Source organism: Phyllostomus discolor, chromosome 2 (genome assembly GCF_004126475.2).
Source record: "Phyllostomus discolor isolate MPI-MPIP mPhyDis1 chromosome 2, mPhyDis1.pri.v3, whole genome shotgun sequence".
Classification (NCBI taxonomy): domain Eukaryota; kingdom Metazoa; phylum Chordata; class Mammalia; order Chiroptera; family Phyllostomidae; genus Phyllostomus; species Phyllostomus discolor.
Window position 1 is genome coordinate 143,853,187 of NC_040904.2, and position 18,171 is coordinate 143,871,357.

At 44.0% G+C, this 18,171-nt stretch overlaps 1 protein-coding gene across 2 annotated transcripts; it reads left to right on the plus strand.

Annotated features, from left to right (window-relative positions):
* The first annotated feature begins 198 nt into the window (after positions 1–198).
* On the plus strand, positions 199–17,817 carry CSRP2 (cysteine and glycine rich protein 2). 2 transcript variants are annotated; one of them, XM_028532288.2, is made up of 6 exons: positions 214–371; positions 9,882–9,994; positions 12,655–12,823; positions 16,134–16,263; positions 16,889–16,982; positions 17,505–17,800. In XM_028532288.2, the coding sequence occupies exons 2-6, from the start codon at positions 9,883–9,885 to the stop codon at positions 17,579–17,581; spliced, it is 582 nt and encodes a 193-aa protein (XP_028388089.1). In that variant the 5' UTR covers positions 214–371; position 9,882; the 3' UTR covers positions 17,582–17,800. The 2 variants fall into 2 exon arrangements, with proteins under 2 accessions (XP_035874541.1, XP_028388089.1); XM_036018648.1 differs by lacking the exon at positions 16,889–16,982 and having other exon boundaries at positions 199–371; positions 17,505–17,817.
* The last annotated feature ends 354 nt before the right edge of the window (positions 17,818–18,171 follow it).

Here is an 18,171-nt window from a genome sequence, read left to right on the forward strand (position 1 = left end):
CGGTAGGGTGTTAAGGCCGGCGGCACAGTCCGGGTAGGTGGGAAGTTGCCGAGTGGGCGGGAAGCAGCAGGAAGAGGCGGGGTTCCTGCCTTTTGTCTCTCGGTCCTTAAGCTCTGAGCCCTGCAGCGCAGACGCCCAACCTCCTGCCAGACGTCCCCAGCGGGCTGAGCCGGTGCGGGAATCCGTGGGGCTTACCAGGGCCGGGCGCCGCAGGGTGAGGGCGGGGCTCACACAGACCCCGCCCATCAGAGCATCTTTTAAAGGTTCCGGCACACGGTGGGCCACTGCTCCAGGACTCCTCGCTCACTTCCACTTACTCTCCTTGGCTAGCTAGCTCTGTCCGCAACTGCGTGGTCCTGCCTCTGGCTCAAGTGAGTAGCGTCGGTGGGGGCATCTCGGGGGACCTGGGGGAGGAGGATTCCACCAGCCGCCCCCACCCCTCGCATCTACTCTGACATCCCGATCGCGGTTCCCATTTACACCCCAACCATTCAACTCACCTCTGCTCTCTGACTCTCCCCATCCCCCTTCTCACACCCGCGCCCTTCCAGCACCCTTGGCTTTGCCCTCGGATCCTGGGCTCCCGGGGCAGATAAATAAACGTGCACTAGCTCCATATCAGTGTGTCCCTACAGGTTTTCTGAGAGAGAGAGAGAGGCGGGGTCGAGTATCGCGTGGCTGCTAATCAGCCTTTTTTTAGTAGCCCTGGGTCCCCTCCTTCTCCAGCGGGTTCTGTCTCCGTGGAGGGGAGGGCGGGGTCCGAGTGTAGTGCGCGTTGAGGGTGAACTTCTCCGGGGCTGCTTCGGACCCCTGGGGATGGGGGGGGGGGGGTCTACAACCGGCGTAGCCCAGAATCCTTCCCCTGCTGTGGTAAAAAGCTCCGGCATCCCATTGTTCGGTGGTCTTTGCCCACTATGCCTCAAATCTGAAAAGGAACAGCAGTGAAACGTCAGATAGAAAGCTCCCAACTTTCCCCGGAAATTTCTGCTATTTAGGTACAAACAGGGAAGTAAAAATGCTTGGCTGCGAAATTCTGCAACAGGTCCTTGAAAATCACATCGTGGGTTTCAAAGCTCCACGTAGGCAGCCCCGGTGGAGTCCGGAGACACCCACCTCCACCCGCTCCCAAGCTAGGACGTTTGGTGAACAGTATTTGTTTAAATGGTTAGCCAAAAATGTTTAACCTGTTTTATTTGCAGTCTGCAGACAAAGTACATTTTCATTTTATAAATGCTTTTTATTTGTGGTAACCTTATATTTGGACAGTAAGAATGGTCTCTTTAGCTCTTTTCTAATTCACCTGTTTTAAAGCTCTACCTATATAAAACGCCAAGAACTCAAATACAGCAATCACAAAGTTGGCTATAATTTGCCTCACATTTTTCAGGAAAGAGATGGGCAATATTCTAAAAGGGTGAGTCTTACAAAATTTCAAAGCTGCTTACCAAACTCGAACCAATTTTACCAAATCCCCCATGGTCTCCCTCCAGTATCTTCTTGGTCATTGCTCCTCCCAGTTAATTCCTACTGATATGTTTATCTGTACTGCTCAAGGTTCCCCTCTACTCTGGGTTCTAGTTTGTTTTGCTCTTTCAGGGTGAAATTAGATGGAGACAGGATCTGCATCCCATGAATCCTTGAAACTCACTGCACTTGATTGGGTGCCTTAAGCAGAGTTTAAGCAGAGCCATTGTTGGTTGGTTAATTGGACGAACGAATGAAGGAAGGAAGGAAGGAGTAAGGTTGCAGTTGTTGTGAACAAAGATTTAGTTGCACTCAAGCAATACGTGCACTAGCAGATTTGATCTAAGGTTTCTAGCATAAGTTTTTTAGTGGATTCCTCTAAATATATTCAACAAATATTGGTTGACACTGTTATCTGCTAAGTACTGTGCTGGAAGCAGTACTTGGTGGAGTCTACGTCCTGATTAAACTGCCCAACTGGCAGGGCTGAAGCCATTTGGGTCCTCTAGCATCCATTGGTTTGATGACCTTGGGCAAGTTATCTTCTGACCTCAGTTACTTTATCTTGTAAAGTATGTATAATATCACATACCTTGCAGGGTTGTAAAGCCCAGCCCAGCCTGGAGAGGTTCCCTATAATTAGATGCAGTTCTACATTTTGGGAATCTGTGGAAAAGGCTATCAGTGAAGGTCTCTTCCAGCTGTGAACATTATCTCTAGGCCTTGCCCAGAGGCCAGCTCTCTTCCCTAAGCAGACATTCAACAGGTTTCCACCATTTCCTGGTCTGGTATTTGCTTGGACTCCCTTTTGTCCTGTTGGGTGGGGAAAATCCCTGGACTCCCCTGGGACCTTGATCACCAGGATGGTACTACCTGTTTCTGTGTCATGGACCTTTCTGGCATCCTGGTGAAGCCTCTGGACCCCTTCTCAAAATGTTAAGTACATAAAATACAGTACATGGTACCATGTTCACTGATCCCCAGAATTTCAAGGATTGTGTGGACCCCCAGGCTCAGAACCCTGGCTCAGGGGAGTTTTCTCAAACTGGGTTGTGGAGGAGCTGGGATCAAGTTCTGATTGTTAATGACTTTAACTTTTAGTGTAAGTCATAGAGGAAGAACCAGTACAAGTATACTGTGAATCATTTGCGAAGGATATCAGGTCCCTTGCGTTTTTGCTTACCATCTCATTACCAACAGTGCCACCAATTGTCTTGGACTCCTAAGAGACACGGAACCATGTAATGCATTAGGGCCAGTTCACTGTAAGAAAGAGGTTTCATGATAGCCCAAAAGAAAAAAGTGAAGAGAGAACTGAATCTTTATCCAGCACATAGCAGTACAGGAAATACAGAATTTCAAAACAGCTTGTTCCAGAGCCATATAAATCAGTACTGTATTTGTGTAGCTACCAGTAGTTTAGTCTTAGAGAAACATCAATCAAATAAACTCCTTGAGTTTATTTGAATTTTATTGATACTAATTTTTAGGCTGAATTGGTCCTTTTGTTTTGGTTTCACAGTTATGAGCCACTTGATATCTCCATACCTCAGCTTCCCCACCTATAAAATGGGGATGATGATAGTGCCTGCCTCAGTTGTTAGAGGATTAAGTTATTCTCAGTAAACTACTTAGCATAAGTAAAGCATATAGTAAGCTTTATAGAAGTAAATAATAGTGTACAATAAGTAAATAATAATGTAGTAATTATTTTTACCTATCATGTGCAGGCAATATTCTAAGTATTTTACATATATTGCTTAATGTTAGAACTGCTTTGTGATATAAATAAGCATCATCTCCATTTTTTATTTTTTAAAAGACTTTATTCATTTCTTATTTATTTTTTTAATTTACTGATTAGGCTATTACAGTTGTCCCATTTCCCCCCTTTATTCTCCTCCTCCTGCACACCCCCTCCCACTTGCATTCCCCCCCCTATTATCTCCATTTTTGAAATGAGAAAACTAGCAGATCAAATAAATAATCAACCTAAGATCATTTGGCAGATAAACAGTAGTCTTGACAAATAAATCTTGGTCTGACTTCATGTGTAAATCATACGGACATTAAATTTGAGTAATTAGATGTCTTACAGTTGGCACCAGTTGTGAATTGCTATGGCGGATGTTGGGGGTCAGGGTAACTAAGTTAATAGCATAGTTGCGTTCTAATTACAATGTGATTTGGTAGGTAGTATCCAAATCTCTGTCAAGGATATTGCTGTAGTCTGAGTTGAAGATGTAAGTCACAACAGGCTATAGAATTAGTAATGAATGGTGAGGAGGAAGACTGGGTAGAGGAGAAGGTGTTCCTATGTGCAGGTAATTGGTACCACAGGACTGATCATTTTTGGGAGACTTGAATTGTCTCAACCCTTAAATCAGAAATGGGAGTTCTGGGGACAGTTTAAGGACCTGGAATCAAACAAGCGTGGATTGAGCCTGGATTTGCTTCTTTGGGGGTCGGTGACCTCAGCAAGTCACTTCACCACTGAAGTTTTCGTTGCCACATTCAGGCCCAATAGTACTTGTGAAGGAAAAGGAAACCAGCATTTGTGGGGTACAGGCTCTTTGCCAGGTACTTCATGAACAGTATCTTGTTAAATCCTCCCAGCCACCCTCTGAGAGTGTTCTCATTAGTTTTCATGTTAAAGCTGAGGAAGTCGAGGCTCCGAGGTTAAGGAGTTTGGCCAGGATTGCCCAGCTGCTAATTGACTTTCACTCCGAGTTCCACACTCTTTCTCTTTACCAGGAGTGTGTAGGAGGTGGCTTGTGCACTGCAGTTTCCCTGGCAGGCATTATTAATCACAATAATCTCCAATGTGGAACCTTGACTGAACTTCAGAATCTTTGTCAACACAGTTCCAGGAACCCCCTTCCAGTGCAGCTATAAGACAAAACCACATTGCCATCCCTGTAGAAGCAGCCCGCACAGACTTCGCAGAGCCCTTTCCACACGCCTCTGTGGCATTGCTGATGTTGTATTGCTGTCATTTGTGTGAATATTTCCACCCCCATGGTCAAACTCCCTGAGAAATGGGCACACTTCATGATAACCCTTTTATCTTCAATTCCTGACCCAGGATATGGCTTATAAAAGGTTGAATTAATACATTTATATATGTCATAAACAGTAGAGCATTATACAGTGTGTATTAGCTGTCCCAACCCTAGATCAATTACCTGAGATACAGAAATGAAGTTAGGAGTTGGCTGGGTGAGGGAGGGAGGGAGGTCAGTTGCCCTGATGGGAGGGGTTAGGGGCACTAAGGGTGAATGGGTACATAAGATGGGTAAAAGAACATGGGTATTGACAACAAGGATTGAACTTTGCTAAATATTGATGATAGAGACTACCAATAATGCCTACTATAAGCACTTCTCAGATCATTCTCTTAACAACTCTGTAAGAAAGGTACTGTTATCCCCATTTTACACAGGAGGGAAATGAGACTATGTTGACTCCCAAATCCATGCTCTTTAATTCACCCCCTAGGCTGAAAATCTGCAGGGCCAGCAGGGGGGTTTGGCTCTGGTAGAAGGGGTCAAAGGACACATGGAGCCAATCACTGAGACACAGGGGTCTGTCCTCCATTCGTGGTATTTGCTTACATAAAGGAAGAAGGTTAAGGTAATTCAGGTAGCAGAAGACACAATTTTTAGAATGGTCATTGAGTAAAGCTTTATTTCCAATTATTGACAGCTCTTAAACTCTGGCCTTGTTAAAAATTATTGTAATTGGGGACAATGCTACTAACTTATATTCTTTAGCCAGTGACCCCTCTGGATGTGGCTAAAGATGAAACTGATGTATAATAAATTCTCTTTTTTGGGGAAATTGGATTATAACCACATTCTAGTGTAATAACGAAGCTATGCATGTGGCAATATCATGTCAGAGCTTCTGGAATCATTTAGAATGTAGGGATATTGACAGACTCATTCCAAACCTTTGGTATTAGAACAAATAACAAACTACAAGTGGTGACATGTAGACTCAAAATTCATGGTTTCAAGTCATTCAGATTCTAAAATAAAATGGTAAATGCCACAGGTGGTATGAGCGATTCATGTGCTCATTTTGCAGCTCTTGTTGGTTATCTAGAGAATGAGGTAATTTTACCACAAGGTGACTCAGAGTTAGACAATAGTAATTTTCTTCTGGGGGTAGGTCTTAGGAATTTGGGGTTGTGTCTTAGACTGAGGAGAAGCAGCAAACAGAAATTGCATGTGGTATTCCGGTGTCAACAAGCTTTTCTAACACAGTGGGTGAGTCCTAGTGCTGAAACTTTCAGACACTGGAAACCAAAAACCAAGACCAAGCAACAGAATAAGCCTGTTCAGCCAACTTGTGCAAAAAGTGTGTAAAGTAGGATTTTATTTCTCCTCTTACCATTCTGTAAATTAATACATAGGATTAGGGAGAGGCACGCAGTCCAGATTGCTCAGTGCAAATCCAGTTTGCTGTGATTAATGTCGGCTGTTGTGAAGTTGTGCGGCCAAATGCGTGTGTGAAAAATGAAGCCTCGGGTTTCCCTATGTGCACAGCAGTGCCAGCGGGTGACAGAAGGGAAGATGATCGCACCTCCCCCCGCCAAGCGCAGGACATGTCCACAGGAGTTCGCCCTCCAAGTGTAAATGGGACGTCATTGCTTAGACACTCACCGCGAGTGGAACTATCATTATACTTGCAATTCATTTCAATGTCCCGGCAAAGGAAGGTTTATGAGTGACTAAACAGCTAAGCTTTTTCTTTACCCTGTTTGTGGCTTTGAGCTCTGTTGGATGGGTGCTGGTCTGTGGGTTTTCCTGCTGGGGTACTGAGAACAGGGAGGACAGTCTGAGATTCCCCCTCCTCCTTCAAGCTAACAGCCCCTTTAGGTCTACCAAGGCATTTGTTTATCTCATTTTGTCTTCACAGTATCAGAGAGGGAGAGAGAAAGAGCTTCAGCTCCCTGTTTCACAGATGAGAAACTGAACTACATTACAGATAAGCCCAAGGCTATACAACCATTACAATAGTGAAGTTAACCCAGGTCTGTGTAAACCAACCTCTCCCTGCCCTCCCTCCTTTCTTTTCCTTTTTTCCATTGGGAAATATTTCAGACATACAAAATAGAGACTATAAGGACCAATCAACTACCCACTGTTTGGCTTAGAGAATAAAACAAGTTGAGCTGAAGCTTTCTGAGGACACTCCTTCTGTTATACCATTTTCCAGGACCACAGAGAGGGTTATTCAGAAATCTTTAGGAAAGCTGTTAAACTGGATGGGACTTTAAAAAAGTTAATGACTTGAAAATTTTACTTAGACTCCAAAAAGTGACAGAAGTAGAGCAATGCTGCCTCTGTCTCGAGAGGCATAAGATCTAATTGGGAATCATACCAATGGGTTGAAATAGGCAGGATTCTTTAAAACGATGGGCATGAAATATTTCAATATATGCCAAGTACTCTGGTAGGTGGGGTGGGGAGTACAGAGATGTGGTCTGCACTCCCGAGGGGAGAAAGCTTATTACATAGTAAGCTGAATGCCGGAGAACTTCGATAGGTATTTCCTGAAAAGATGACACATTCACATTTGGCTCCTGTGGATGTACAATAGGAATTAGAATTGACATGCAAGAAGTGAATTTACATAAAGAGTCCAAGCTGCTCGAGAGAGAATAACAAAGTGATGTTGGGTTTTTAAAAATGTATTTTTAAATGTCATTCAGAGACAACCCCCAGGATAGTGTTACTTACCTCTGATGGAAGTCTGAGTTATTCTTGGTGATTGCTCCAAAGAAAATATGTGTGAAAGTGGAAGATGACAGGTCGATAGTGGACAGTGTACTTTGTAGTACGATGATAAATGACTAGACAGTAACAAAATAGTTTAAAAGCCAGCTGGGCTATTAATTCTGGGAATCTGATTTTAAGATATTGTAATGTCATTACGTGCAAGCCAGGATCTGGCTTTTGGTTTACTCCGGAATCACGAGGGTGCTGCTCCCAGATGTCTGTTGCCTACTGGAGCGTTCCAGAACACAGGCAGCTTTGGAACCAAGGGGCAAAGTCAATACCGCCAAGTGCAGTCTAAACTCAGCCAGGCTCAGGTTTCATTGTGTGTTTAAACAATGGAGCACCTGTCTCCAGGGGAGGGAATGAGAGATTTACACAACTCCTAAAGGAAAGCTGGTAAATATGTTCTGTTGTTGCAAGATATTGATCCTGTATGGATGCCTTCACAGTAGCCTGGTAACAAACACTTGTGGACCCTTGGAATTACATTGTTCCTGCCTGAATAAGGGGAGTAGACTTTTGGGGAGCTGAAAGTGATAGTTTGGTGATAACTAGTCATATCAGTCAGGTCTCTTTGTGTGAGTATGTGTGTTATTGTTGTTTGTTTCAAGGAACAGGAGCTCCATCTCCAAATGACTTAACAAAGAGAATTTATTGGCTCACCTGAGAGTACAGGATAAGACGAGGCAGGCTATGAAGTGTCTGCATCTGGTCTCTCCATCTCTGTTTTCCTCTGTGCTGGCTTCATTCTTAGCCTCTTTTCTTATGGTGGCTAGACAGCTGCTAGCAACCCCACCCCTGCATCCACCCAGCTCTACACCAAAGCCCTGGATTTAACTTGCAGCGACTTGGTGCGGGTCATGCATCGGTTCCTAAACTTGTCACCTGCGATCTGACTGCCATGATTGAGTCTCATGCCCCGCCCTGGAGTGACGGTGGAGTCAGTACTGTTCCTACCAATGCTCCTCAAACTACCTGTGATAAAGGATGGAAAGGCCTTTTGTTTCATTTCCATGTCCCGATTAATTCTGTGACTCTACACTTGTTCACCAAGATGAGTTCACTGATCATGCTCTTGTTATAGCATATGTTGCATAAAAGTCTAGAAAGGCTAACCTGAATTTTTTCTTGAATTGGTATTTTTCTGAACCAGAGGGACCAAGGAAGAGATGGTTGCTTCCCTGAAGAGAATCTGGGGAAAGTATTACCAGAAAAGGCACAACAGAATGCATGCTGGGTGCCAGAAAGATGCCCAACACAATGGTTTACTCTAAGTCCTTCTTTTGGAAAGGCCTCAGGGTGGTCAGTGTTCAGAGTCGATGGGTTCTGTATCATCTCAATGTTGCAGGAGTGGGAATTTACTACCCCCCTGTTTACTTTAAGGACTGAAGATTCCTCAGTGTTTTGCTTAGCAGCCCTCCTTTCCCTTCTTTTTCTAGCCAAGTTTGACTTAGTAAGGAGATTTCGGCTTTCTTAACCAGCGAGTGCCTAGAGAAGCCAGCAGTTCACCTGAGACTTGACAGGCAGCAGCTGCAAACACCAGCCGCAGAAGGCAAGTCTGAGAATGACAGTAGGATAGAAAGGAATTCTTTTGCTGTGTTCTGAGGCTCCAGCCAGGGCAGACATGTCCTTGCAGAAAGCTTTCTGTACTGGTGCGGGCACATGAGTCTGTTGGCCATTCAGAGCTAAGCATTTAAATGGGGGCCAGGTAGACATGTTCACTGAGAAGGAAATTAGAACACGTTGGCCCTACATCACAGCGAGAGAGGAAGCTGAGGATTTAAAAACTTCCAGCTCTAACACCAATCCAGGCGCCATTGCTCAGAGCTCACTCTGACACACCCAACAGACACCTCACTTTGCCGGGAAGGGGACTTGGTAGCCTGTTCTATGTGGACTGACAGCCTCATTAGGCTGATTAACTGTTGGCTGGACTGGAGGACCTTGGGATGAGTGAAGCACAGAAACTTAAATTATAGCCATCTGGGTGGGCGTTTGTTGTGGTTAACACGCCAAGCTCCGAGCATGCAGTTGTGCCGGTCAGAGGCATGGCTCTTTGTGCTATAATCTCCCGTAACTTGAGCAGACAAACACAAAATGTGTTTTTGCAGGACAATACAACATTTTCTTCCTCCTTAGAAAGTGTGTCATAACTTGTGTAAAATGTTCAGAATTTCATAGTGTTATAATGAATTAAACATCTAATGAAAAACCCCGCCCAAGTGTAAGTTCTTTAGCTGAGTTTTCTAAAACCGTTCATTATGGTGGGGCATGCGTGGGGGTGGTGTTTGCCTTTCCACTCCCCACCTTTAACTTTTGTGGATTCCAGTGGCATAGTTTGTTTTGTGCCTGGCATCCCAAACTATTCTAGTGAATGCAGGTCCTTTGTCCTGTAGGACAAAGAGAAAAAAAAATGTGCATGACAAGCCAGAGCTTTCTAATGAAAGACCTGTAATTTGGGAGAGGAGATGGGGTAATTTTGGAGGCACGCAGGCTTTTTAAAGATGTGGTTAGAGTGCTTCATAGAGAAACAAAATATTCCATGATTCCTGGGTTAAACAGCCCCCTAGGGAGCTTGTGAGACATCTCATAGGGTATGGGGACATTCTAATGAACCTTTTGTTCCTCCAGAATGCCTGTCTGGGGAGGTGGAAACAAATGCGGGGCCTGCGGGCGGACCGTGTACCACGCGGAAGAGGTGCAGTGTGATGGCAGGAGCTTCCACCGCTGCTGCTTCCTGTGCAGTAAGTATCTCACAGGACTCGGCCTGGGACACTTTATGTGTAGTCTACTTACTTTAGGAAAAAACCTGTGGTTTTGTGAATAAAGATTATTTAAGAAGCACAAGTGGTTTTGCCTCTTTAGCTCACCTGGACCTTGTAAGTGCTCAGTCTAGCAGCTCGAACAGCAGGGGGACCCAAGATACTTGGCCTTCCTGGGTCCTCACAGCCCTGAGCCTCCATTTGGCCTTGACTCACATCATTTGTTACCACGTCTGCCTCGTCCCCTGAGAGTTCAGTGTCGTTTGTAGTCTGGCACCATACACAGCTCCTGGCACAGGGTCGGGGGCTTGGCTCCGTTTCCGAGGGAACGCGTGGCTCCTCACACAACCCAGCTTTCTCCTTCTGGCTGGGCTCCTTTGCTTTGAAACTGACTGGCTTGTTTCTCACTGCACTATTAGTAGAAATTCAAATGTCAAGAAGCTCCATTTTTCTAGAAGCTCATATTCTGTTCTCTCTGGAAGCGAATATTGAGAGTTATTTCTGGTTATTGACATCCTACATTTAAGGGAAAGGAACTTAGAATATGAAAATCCCATAGAACATTACTGTTGTTCCTAGATGGGAAATTGTCAGAGTGTCTGACTTAGGCAGGAAATGGGACATAAAACGATGCAGGCCTCCTTACTCGAAAGAGTAAACACCTGGTGATGGAGAGACAGGATAAGAGATAAGCCCCCTCTCTGCTGTGCGTTCCCTCCTAGTCTTCCGTTTTAAAACAGGAGAGCAGTCTCATCAGAAAGGTCTTCGTTAATCATCTTCTGATTTAATTAACAAAATTGTCTTTTAGGAAGGATTTGTTACGTGAGGAACCCACAGATCTGTGCAGTTATTTGCTTTACCTAGAGCACTGCACAGTGAACAGTACCGTTAAAAATAAACTTGGTTACACTATGGAATAATTTCTGGAGAAAATGTCTCAAGTTTTTGTTGTCCTTTGCCTTCCAGGCACCAGCATTCGAGGTGTCTGGGCCTTTTAATGGTGTAACTGCTCTGCAGAGAACTAGAAACACAACAGAAAGCCACAGTAACAAAGAATAAAAAGACAACCTATGAATGTTCGCTAGTAGCCTCCATGGTAGCTACCATTTCTCAGATTTGGCTTAACTATTCCTTCTCTTAGAGGTTATTTTTTTTATTTTAATTTTTTTTTGGAAATCTTTTTCAGCAGGTTTGTAGTTAAGAGTATGTGAACACAGAGGAAATGCAAATACTTTAGAAATTGTTCTTAGTTTCATCTAGGTTAAGCCATGATGTTTATACCATAATAAAGTCAGTGTTTATGAAATGTTAGGATTTTTTACTGGTCCTTTTTATTATGCTTTCTAATATTTGTCTCTGCTGACTAAAGCCTTTTAAGGAAATAACTCGACTATTTGGAATAGGGGTGAGGACTGGGAGAAGGAGAGGTGGTTATGTAATAAAATTTTCATATGCATAACTTGCCTTGGTTATAGTTGTTTTTCAAAACAGCTCATATATGAATTTATATTTAAAGTCTGTGAAGTGTGTTTGCTCTTCAGCAGTGTGTGGTGTTGAACTATCTTGAAGCAAATGTATGGTCAGTACTTGAGTCACTGCGGCAAGGTTCCAGAGAAGGTGATGTCATTTTGTTCTAGGATCTTGGTCTAAGATAATAGAGAGTTCATAATTTACCTCTGTTTTCAGCCATCTGATCAGCTGCCTTTCCTGGCCTCTTTCTTTTCCTCTTTTCGTTTCTCCTGTTTCAAAGAAGAGGCGGAGACCCCTTTTTCTCCTACACTGATGTTGGAGCTCCAGCTGCTGGATTCAGCTGCGCGATTGTGCTACCAAAGAGCTCCCTCACAGTCTCTTTTTTCCTCAAGCTTAACTGAAGTTTTAGAAAGTGAAATAATGTCTGGAATAAACATGACACTTGGCAGTTTTGTGAACTGGAGTACATAGAAATGTCTTGTGGCAAGAAACCCATCCAGAAAGATTGCGTTCTCCTTTGGGGCCTAAGGGAAAACAAATGCAGACTTGAAACCACTTGGTCTTCAGACAAACCTCTCACTGCCGGGGAAGCCGCCGGCGGCGAGCTGAAAAAGTAATACTTGTTTGTCTTCGAGACTGGTGATGAAAACTAGGATTCTGGATGGAACGCGGTTTTTCTCCCAGGGGTGCTTTCAGGGAGGCGCGACTACAGAGGCGACTCTCCCTAGGCAGTCGGCACGTTTTTGTTGTTTGTTAGGTTCTGAGTTAACAGCCTTCTGTAAGAAGAGGCTGGAAAGACTTGAGTGTTGCGGGTTTGGGAGCGCAGCGTTCCTTTTGTTCCTTTTGTTCCGGTCATTATAGCCATCTCAGACTTCTCTCCCCCTTCTAGAAAGGCAAATCATACTGAGAAGTTCGAGGCTTCAGGATGTTAACATTCTGATGCATTCCTGAAACAACGGTCATACCCGTTGGTATGGAGGAAGGCAGACAGTCCTCCGACGTAGCTGACCAGGCCAGATGCTGCCTCATGGCTTTGGGGAAACCACAGAATAAACTAGGAATGTGAGCGAGCCTGTGCCTTTGCCATTTGTTGACCATGTGTCTCTGCCACCATTGTTCCCAGGGAAAAGTGTCTTTGGCCCATCTTTAAATTCTAACTTTCTGCCCCTTAGTGGTTTGCAGGAAAAATTTAGATAGCACAACAGTGGCCATTCATGATGAAGAGATCTACTGCAAATCCTGCTACGGAAAGAAGTATGGGCCAAAAGGCTACGGCTACGGCCAGGGCGCCGGCACACTCAATATGGATCGGGGTGAGAGGCTGGGCATCAAGCCGGAGAGGTGAGTTAGGACCATGCTTGTTACCTGCAGAAATGAGTTGTAACAATTAATGGTGCTTGGTGAACAGGAATCGGGGGAGTTCTCAGAATTTTATCTTAAAATAAATCAAGTGACTCAGGTTTTCTAGTATAAACTAGTGACTATTCTTTGACCTAAAACATTGACAGTTTGGGACCTAACAAAGTTCTTAGTGATTATCCAAGTGACTTCTAGTGCTGGTTTGAGAGCATTGCAAAGTGCATCAAGCAGTCTCGATGTCCTCGAAGTCACGTGGTTTAAATTTACTTCCATTTCACAGCACATTGGACACCAGATGTCATGAAGGCAAATGATAAAGAAATGAGGTAGTGAGTCGTGAGATACATTTCTCATGTGTGGCCGAGCAGTCAATAAAAATTCCTCCATCACTCCTCCTGTGTAAGAAGCATTTCCTCATCAGGCAACTACTTTGCCCTAACTTAAAATTTCTTAAAAATGGAACTTTTTTTTTCCTGTTTTTGAATCTTTGAGACAATAGTCTTAAACTTTAAAGGTTCCAGTAACCAAGGTAGCAAGGTGCCAAATTAGCTAAACTTTACTTAGTGTTCCCTGATCAGGCTACCTCATTGCTTTATTGGAGATTTCCTCTTATTTCTATTTTTGACCCAGTTATTCCCTCATTTGAACTTCACATTTTCCACATCCATTTTATATCGAAGAGGCCAAAATTGGTTAACGTTACAATCAGATGGCCTTTTCCTGGACAAGACCATTAGCCGGCCCTTCCTGTGCGGCTGGACACCATGCAGCAGTAACACATGTTGGCTCGCGTGATCCTTGCGACAGCCCTGCAAGGTGGGGCTTCCCGTCTCTCTTAGGAACAAAGTGAGACAATGGGAATGAGGTGGTGTGCCTGAAGTCACACTGCTAATTAATGGTAGATAATTGTAGAGACTGGAACTTAACCTAGTGCAACACCAAACCTTACGATCTTAAACACAGTCCATTATGGCATGCCCCAAATTATTGAGTGCCTGTTGTCTGCTGAACATTTGTGTTCATTATATTTAATTCTCACAGTCACTGAGTTTAGATACTGTGACCCTATTTTACAGATAGGACATTAAGGCTCAAGTCACAGCAATAAGTGGCAGAGCCAGGACTTGAACCCATGTCCATTAGGCTCCCAAACCAGTGCTGCGCCGTGAACTACATCAAGGCCCACCTTTCTGTTACTGGGTCTTCTCCACACTCAGTTGTGCAAGGGCTGACTCATTCATTGTTGCACTCCATCACTGCCAGGAGCCTGGCTGACTTGCTTTGTTACAATTCATTGTTCTTGTTCTGCTCTCCTTTTCCAACTTGTTAGAATCCAGTCATTTCCCAAGATCTTATTTTCAAACCTTTCAAAACCTACACACTTGTATACCCTCCCCCAAACAAAACTAAATTCACCTGTGACCCCAAAAGTGAGGGGTCAAAAGGCGGTGGCCATGGTTTTAGTCGTAGAGATCAGTGGACCTTCCTCTTTCCTCCTGCTCCCCCATCTTCAACAACTGGCGAGACCCCTGTGTTGACCTCGCTCTACTGCTGCTTCACCTCTTCCCCTTCTTAGCCTGGCCACATGCTTACTTACCCTTCAGGACCAGGTAGACTACCTTTCCCAAGAAGCCTTCTGAATGACTGAGGCCTGGGAGCACCTGCAGTCTGGCTCCCCCTTGTGGCAGGTGGTAATTGCGACAGTCGGGACCGAAAGCTTTCCCAAGGCTCTTGCAGGGATGCAGCACTGGGTGGGCAGAAGCGCTGAGGCCCACGTGAGGTTTTCATTCAGGCCCACCAGTTTGCTGACCCCCTAGCCTTTCAGCAAGTTACTCAACATCTAAGCCCCCATTTTTCATCTGTATTTTGGGGTAACAATTATCCTTAACCTATGAAGTTGTTGGAAGGCAGGTGGGAGATAGTCTATATGAAGTTCTTGTTAATGTAGTGATTGACAGATTTGGAAAACAACTCATAAGTGGAAGTGTTGGTATCTTTGTAAACAGCTTTTAAAGATCACTTTTAAAGGTAAGTATATATACATCAGGTTGTGGAAACATTTTTAAAAGTATGCCTCTCTAGGGACAATTGGAGAAAGCAGTACTGTGTTCATACTGTGAATTGGTATTTGTTCCTTAGAATAAAATTTCCAGTGGCCACATCAAACGTGATTTTAAAAAATGCTGTGCCCTGGCCGGTGTGGCTCAGTTGGTTGGAGTGGTGTTCTGTAACCCAAAAGGTTGTGGGTTCAATTTCCAGTCAGGGTCCATACCTAGGTTGTGGGTTCAATCCCTGGTCCAGGCATGTGTGATCCCTAGTGTGGGTGTGTATGGGAGGCAACCAGTTGATGTTTCTCTCATATCAATGTTTCTGTCTCTCCCTTTCTTTCTCTTTAAAAGTGATGAAAATATAATGTCCTTAGATGAGGATATAATTTTAAAAAAATATACTGTGTAATTTTTTCCAGTATGAAAAATTGATACTTGTTACCATTTGCTAAATGCTAACTATTGTTATTATATGTTATCTGCTCAACTAGTTTTTAAGGTTCTAGAAGGGCCTTTAAATCTTCTCCAAGCCCAGAATGTGTTCTGCATAGTAGGCACACTAACACTGAATAGAAAAAAATTAGAAAGCAAGGAAAATATAGTTTACCCAGTGACCTATAATAGTGACAAAAATGCCACTCAAGAGACAAAAGTAAAGATAAATAGATCACATAGTAATAGGCAAATTTTCTAAAGTGTTTTCCCACAAAGTGGTAGAGTCAGTTTCCCCTATGTAAGCTATACTGGGAAATTAATTTGTAAAACATGCTTACTTTTCTTAGTTATGGGCTACTTAAGTCAACTGACCTATATGCAAAAACTGCTTAAGTTAACATTGATTTTTCAATCTCACATAAAGTAAAAAGCTAGATGTGATTCTAGTGGTACTAGTAGGACTCTGGGTCAAGAATATGTGTTAGGATGGGATTTTACAGAGCATAGCATAATGGTTTTCACGGAGAGGCTAGTCCTGGGGAGTAATGAAATTTGATGAAATTAGGCTTAAAAAAGATATTTAAGTTAGGTCTTTCTGCAACAATAATGAACTCATAAATAGGTTAAAGTAATAACTCTGGCCAGCAGCTGAGATCATTCTCCTTTCTTCTTTGCCCTCTGCTGGCCCACCAAGGCCACCAGCCACGGCACGGTACAGCAGGGAGTCCCCGAGTCCTGCTATGCCTACTTTATAGACTTTCAAGGGCCCTTGGGAAAACCTTACATATTTTTTTTCTCCTTTCTACCAGTGTTCAGCCACACAGGCCTACAACAAATCCAAACACTTCTAAGTTTGCTCAGAAATATGGAGGTGCCGAGAAGTGTTCCAGGTGTGGGGACTCCGTGTATGCTGCCGAGAAGATCATTGGGGCGGGAAAGGTAGGGCAGTGTTTGGCAGCGATGACCGTGAATGACCGCTCCCCACTCTGTCTCCACGTAACCCTCCACATCCCACTCAGGCACTTTGTTTTATACGTAAATGCCTTGGAGTAAACTTTTCCTTAATTGCATTTCCACCTGAATGATTAATTTTTGAAGTGCCGCCCTTATCTGAGAGAAGGTTGTTAACTACAAAGGCCGGGCTGTTCACCAATCTGGACTCTGCAGGTGTTTGGTGTAGTGGGAGAAAAGCAGTGAACCTGTCAGGACACCTGCCTCGATTCTGGTTTGTGGATTTAGAAGTTACTTAGTCACTTCACCTCTGTGAGCTTCAGCGCTCTCAGCCGTAAAGGCGGCGGTCTTTAAAGGTGCACACCAGGCTTGCGACAAGGTCTCGACTGCTCTTAGCGAAGGGCCCTTCCACACCTTGGTGTCCAGCCCCTGCCTTCCATGGATGGAGTCTGAACTCAAACCAACAGTGTAGACACTGGGGAGGTGCAGGTCCAGCCTGCTGGGTGGGGCTGAACCCCAGCAGTCAGGAGCTCACTTTGAGTTGCTCTTCCCGCGTATCTAACTCGTACTGCAGGAAGCCGGCCTCTGAAACTTAGTTACTTGTCTCTTCCAGCCCTGGCACAAGAACTGTTTCCGATGTGCCAAGTGTGGAAAGAGTCTCGAATCCACAACTCTGACTGAGAAAGAAGGTGAAATCTATTGTAAAGGTAACATTAATTTCAGTGCCTGCTAACTGTATGAATATCCCACGCTGGCTCTTTGTTAAGGAAGTGTCATCAGCACCTTAAAAAAGAACCAAAGAGTACTCTGAAAATGGGGGGAAGGAGTGATAGTGTCACTGGTTGTTTGAACAGATGATCTAAAAAATAAAAATAAAATAAGTAGATGTAGAGATACTTAGACACAACAGAAAACCACAGAACAACTTTATGTTGACACAGTAAAGTTCCTTATCATTTCAAACACCCCTATCAATAGACACAAACACCGCAGAATGAAGTCTTTCAACTTGTTACATCTAACTTGTCTGGCCTGATTTTCAAGCTCGTACATCCGTGGGACGATGTGCATTGTGGAACCAGAATGCTCAGAATTGGCCTTTATATTTACTCCACCTTTGTTAAGTTGAACTCTTTTTGGCATAGTCAGCAGTTTTTGTTTTTAAACTTATGGTGGGTCTTAAGCAATAGCTCAGTGGGCTTGCAGTAACTCTCCCTTTTCTTTTGTAGGATGCTATGCAAAGAATTTTGGGCCCAAGGGATTTGGCTATGGCCAAGGAGCAGGAGCCCTTGTTCACGCTCAGTAAAGGTGTCAACCCAGAGCCGAAATCGCACACTGAGTCTCTACGTAATCTAGGCACAGATAATCTAACACTAAACTACTGTGAAATTCTACCAGCACTCACGTACTGGATGTTGCCCCGTACTTGGATAGGCTGGCTGCCTAGTAGGAAGAGAGCACTGTATCCTTTTGCTTTATCCATCATCATGTTCAAGAACCATTTATTTTACATTTTAAATAAAAGTTCAGCTTGATTTGGGTGTTCAGTGTCTTCAGTTAACCTTTTGGAAGAGCTGTTGTGATTTAGATGAATGGAAAACCCTTTGGGTCCCTACCTGCATTTTATTCGTGAACAGTGTCTACCCCATTATCCAGTTGACTCACTAGGTTAATATTTCCAATACAGCTCTTGGAAAAGATTTCTCTTTTAAGATGGTACGGGTGCCTCGAGAGTGAGGGTTACTAAGCAACAGTCCTAGCATTCAGACTCTTCAGAGCTACCATTTCAGCTGTGTGGCATCTTCTTTAGCGTGGTGGCTACTCCTGTCTTTTGGAGCAGTTTCCTGAGGAATGAATGGTGCCTAGACATCCTGCACTAGAATCACACGAGGCAGA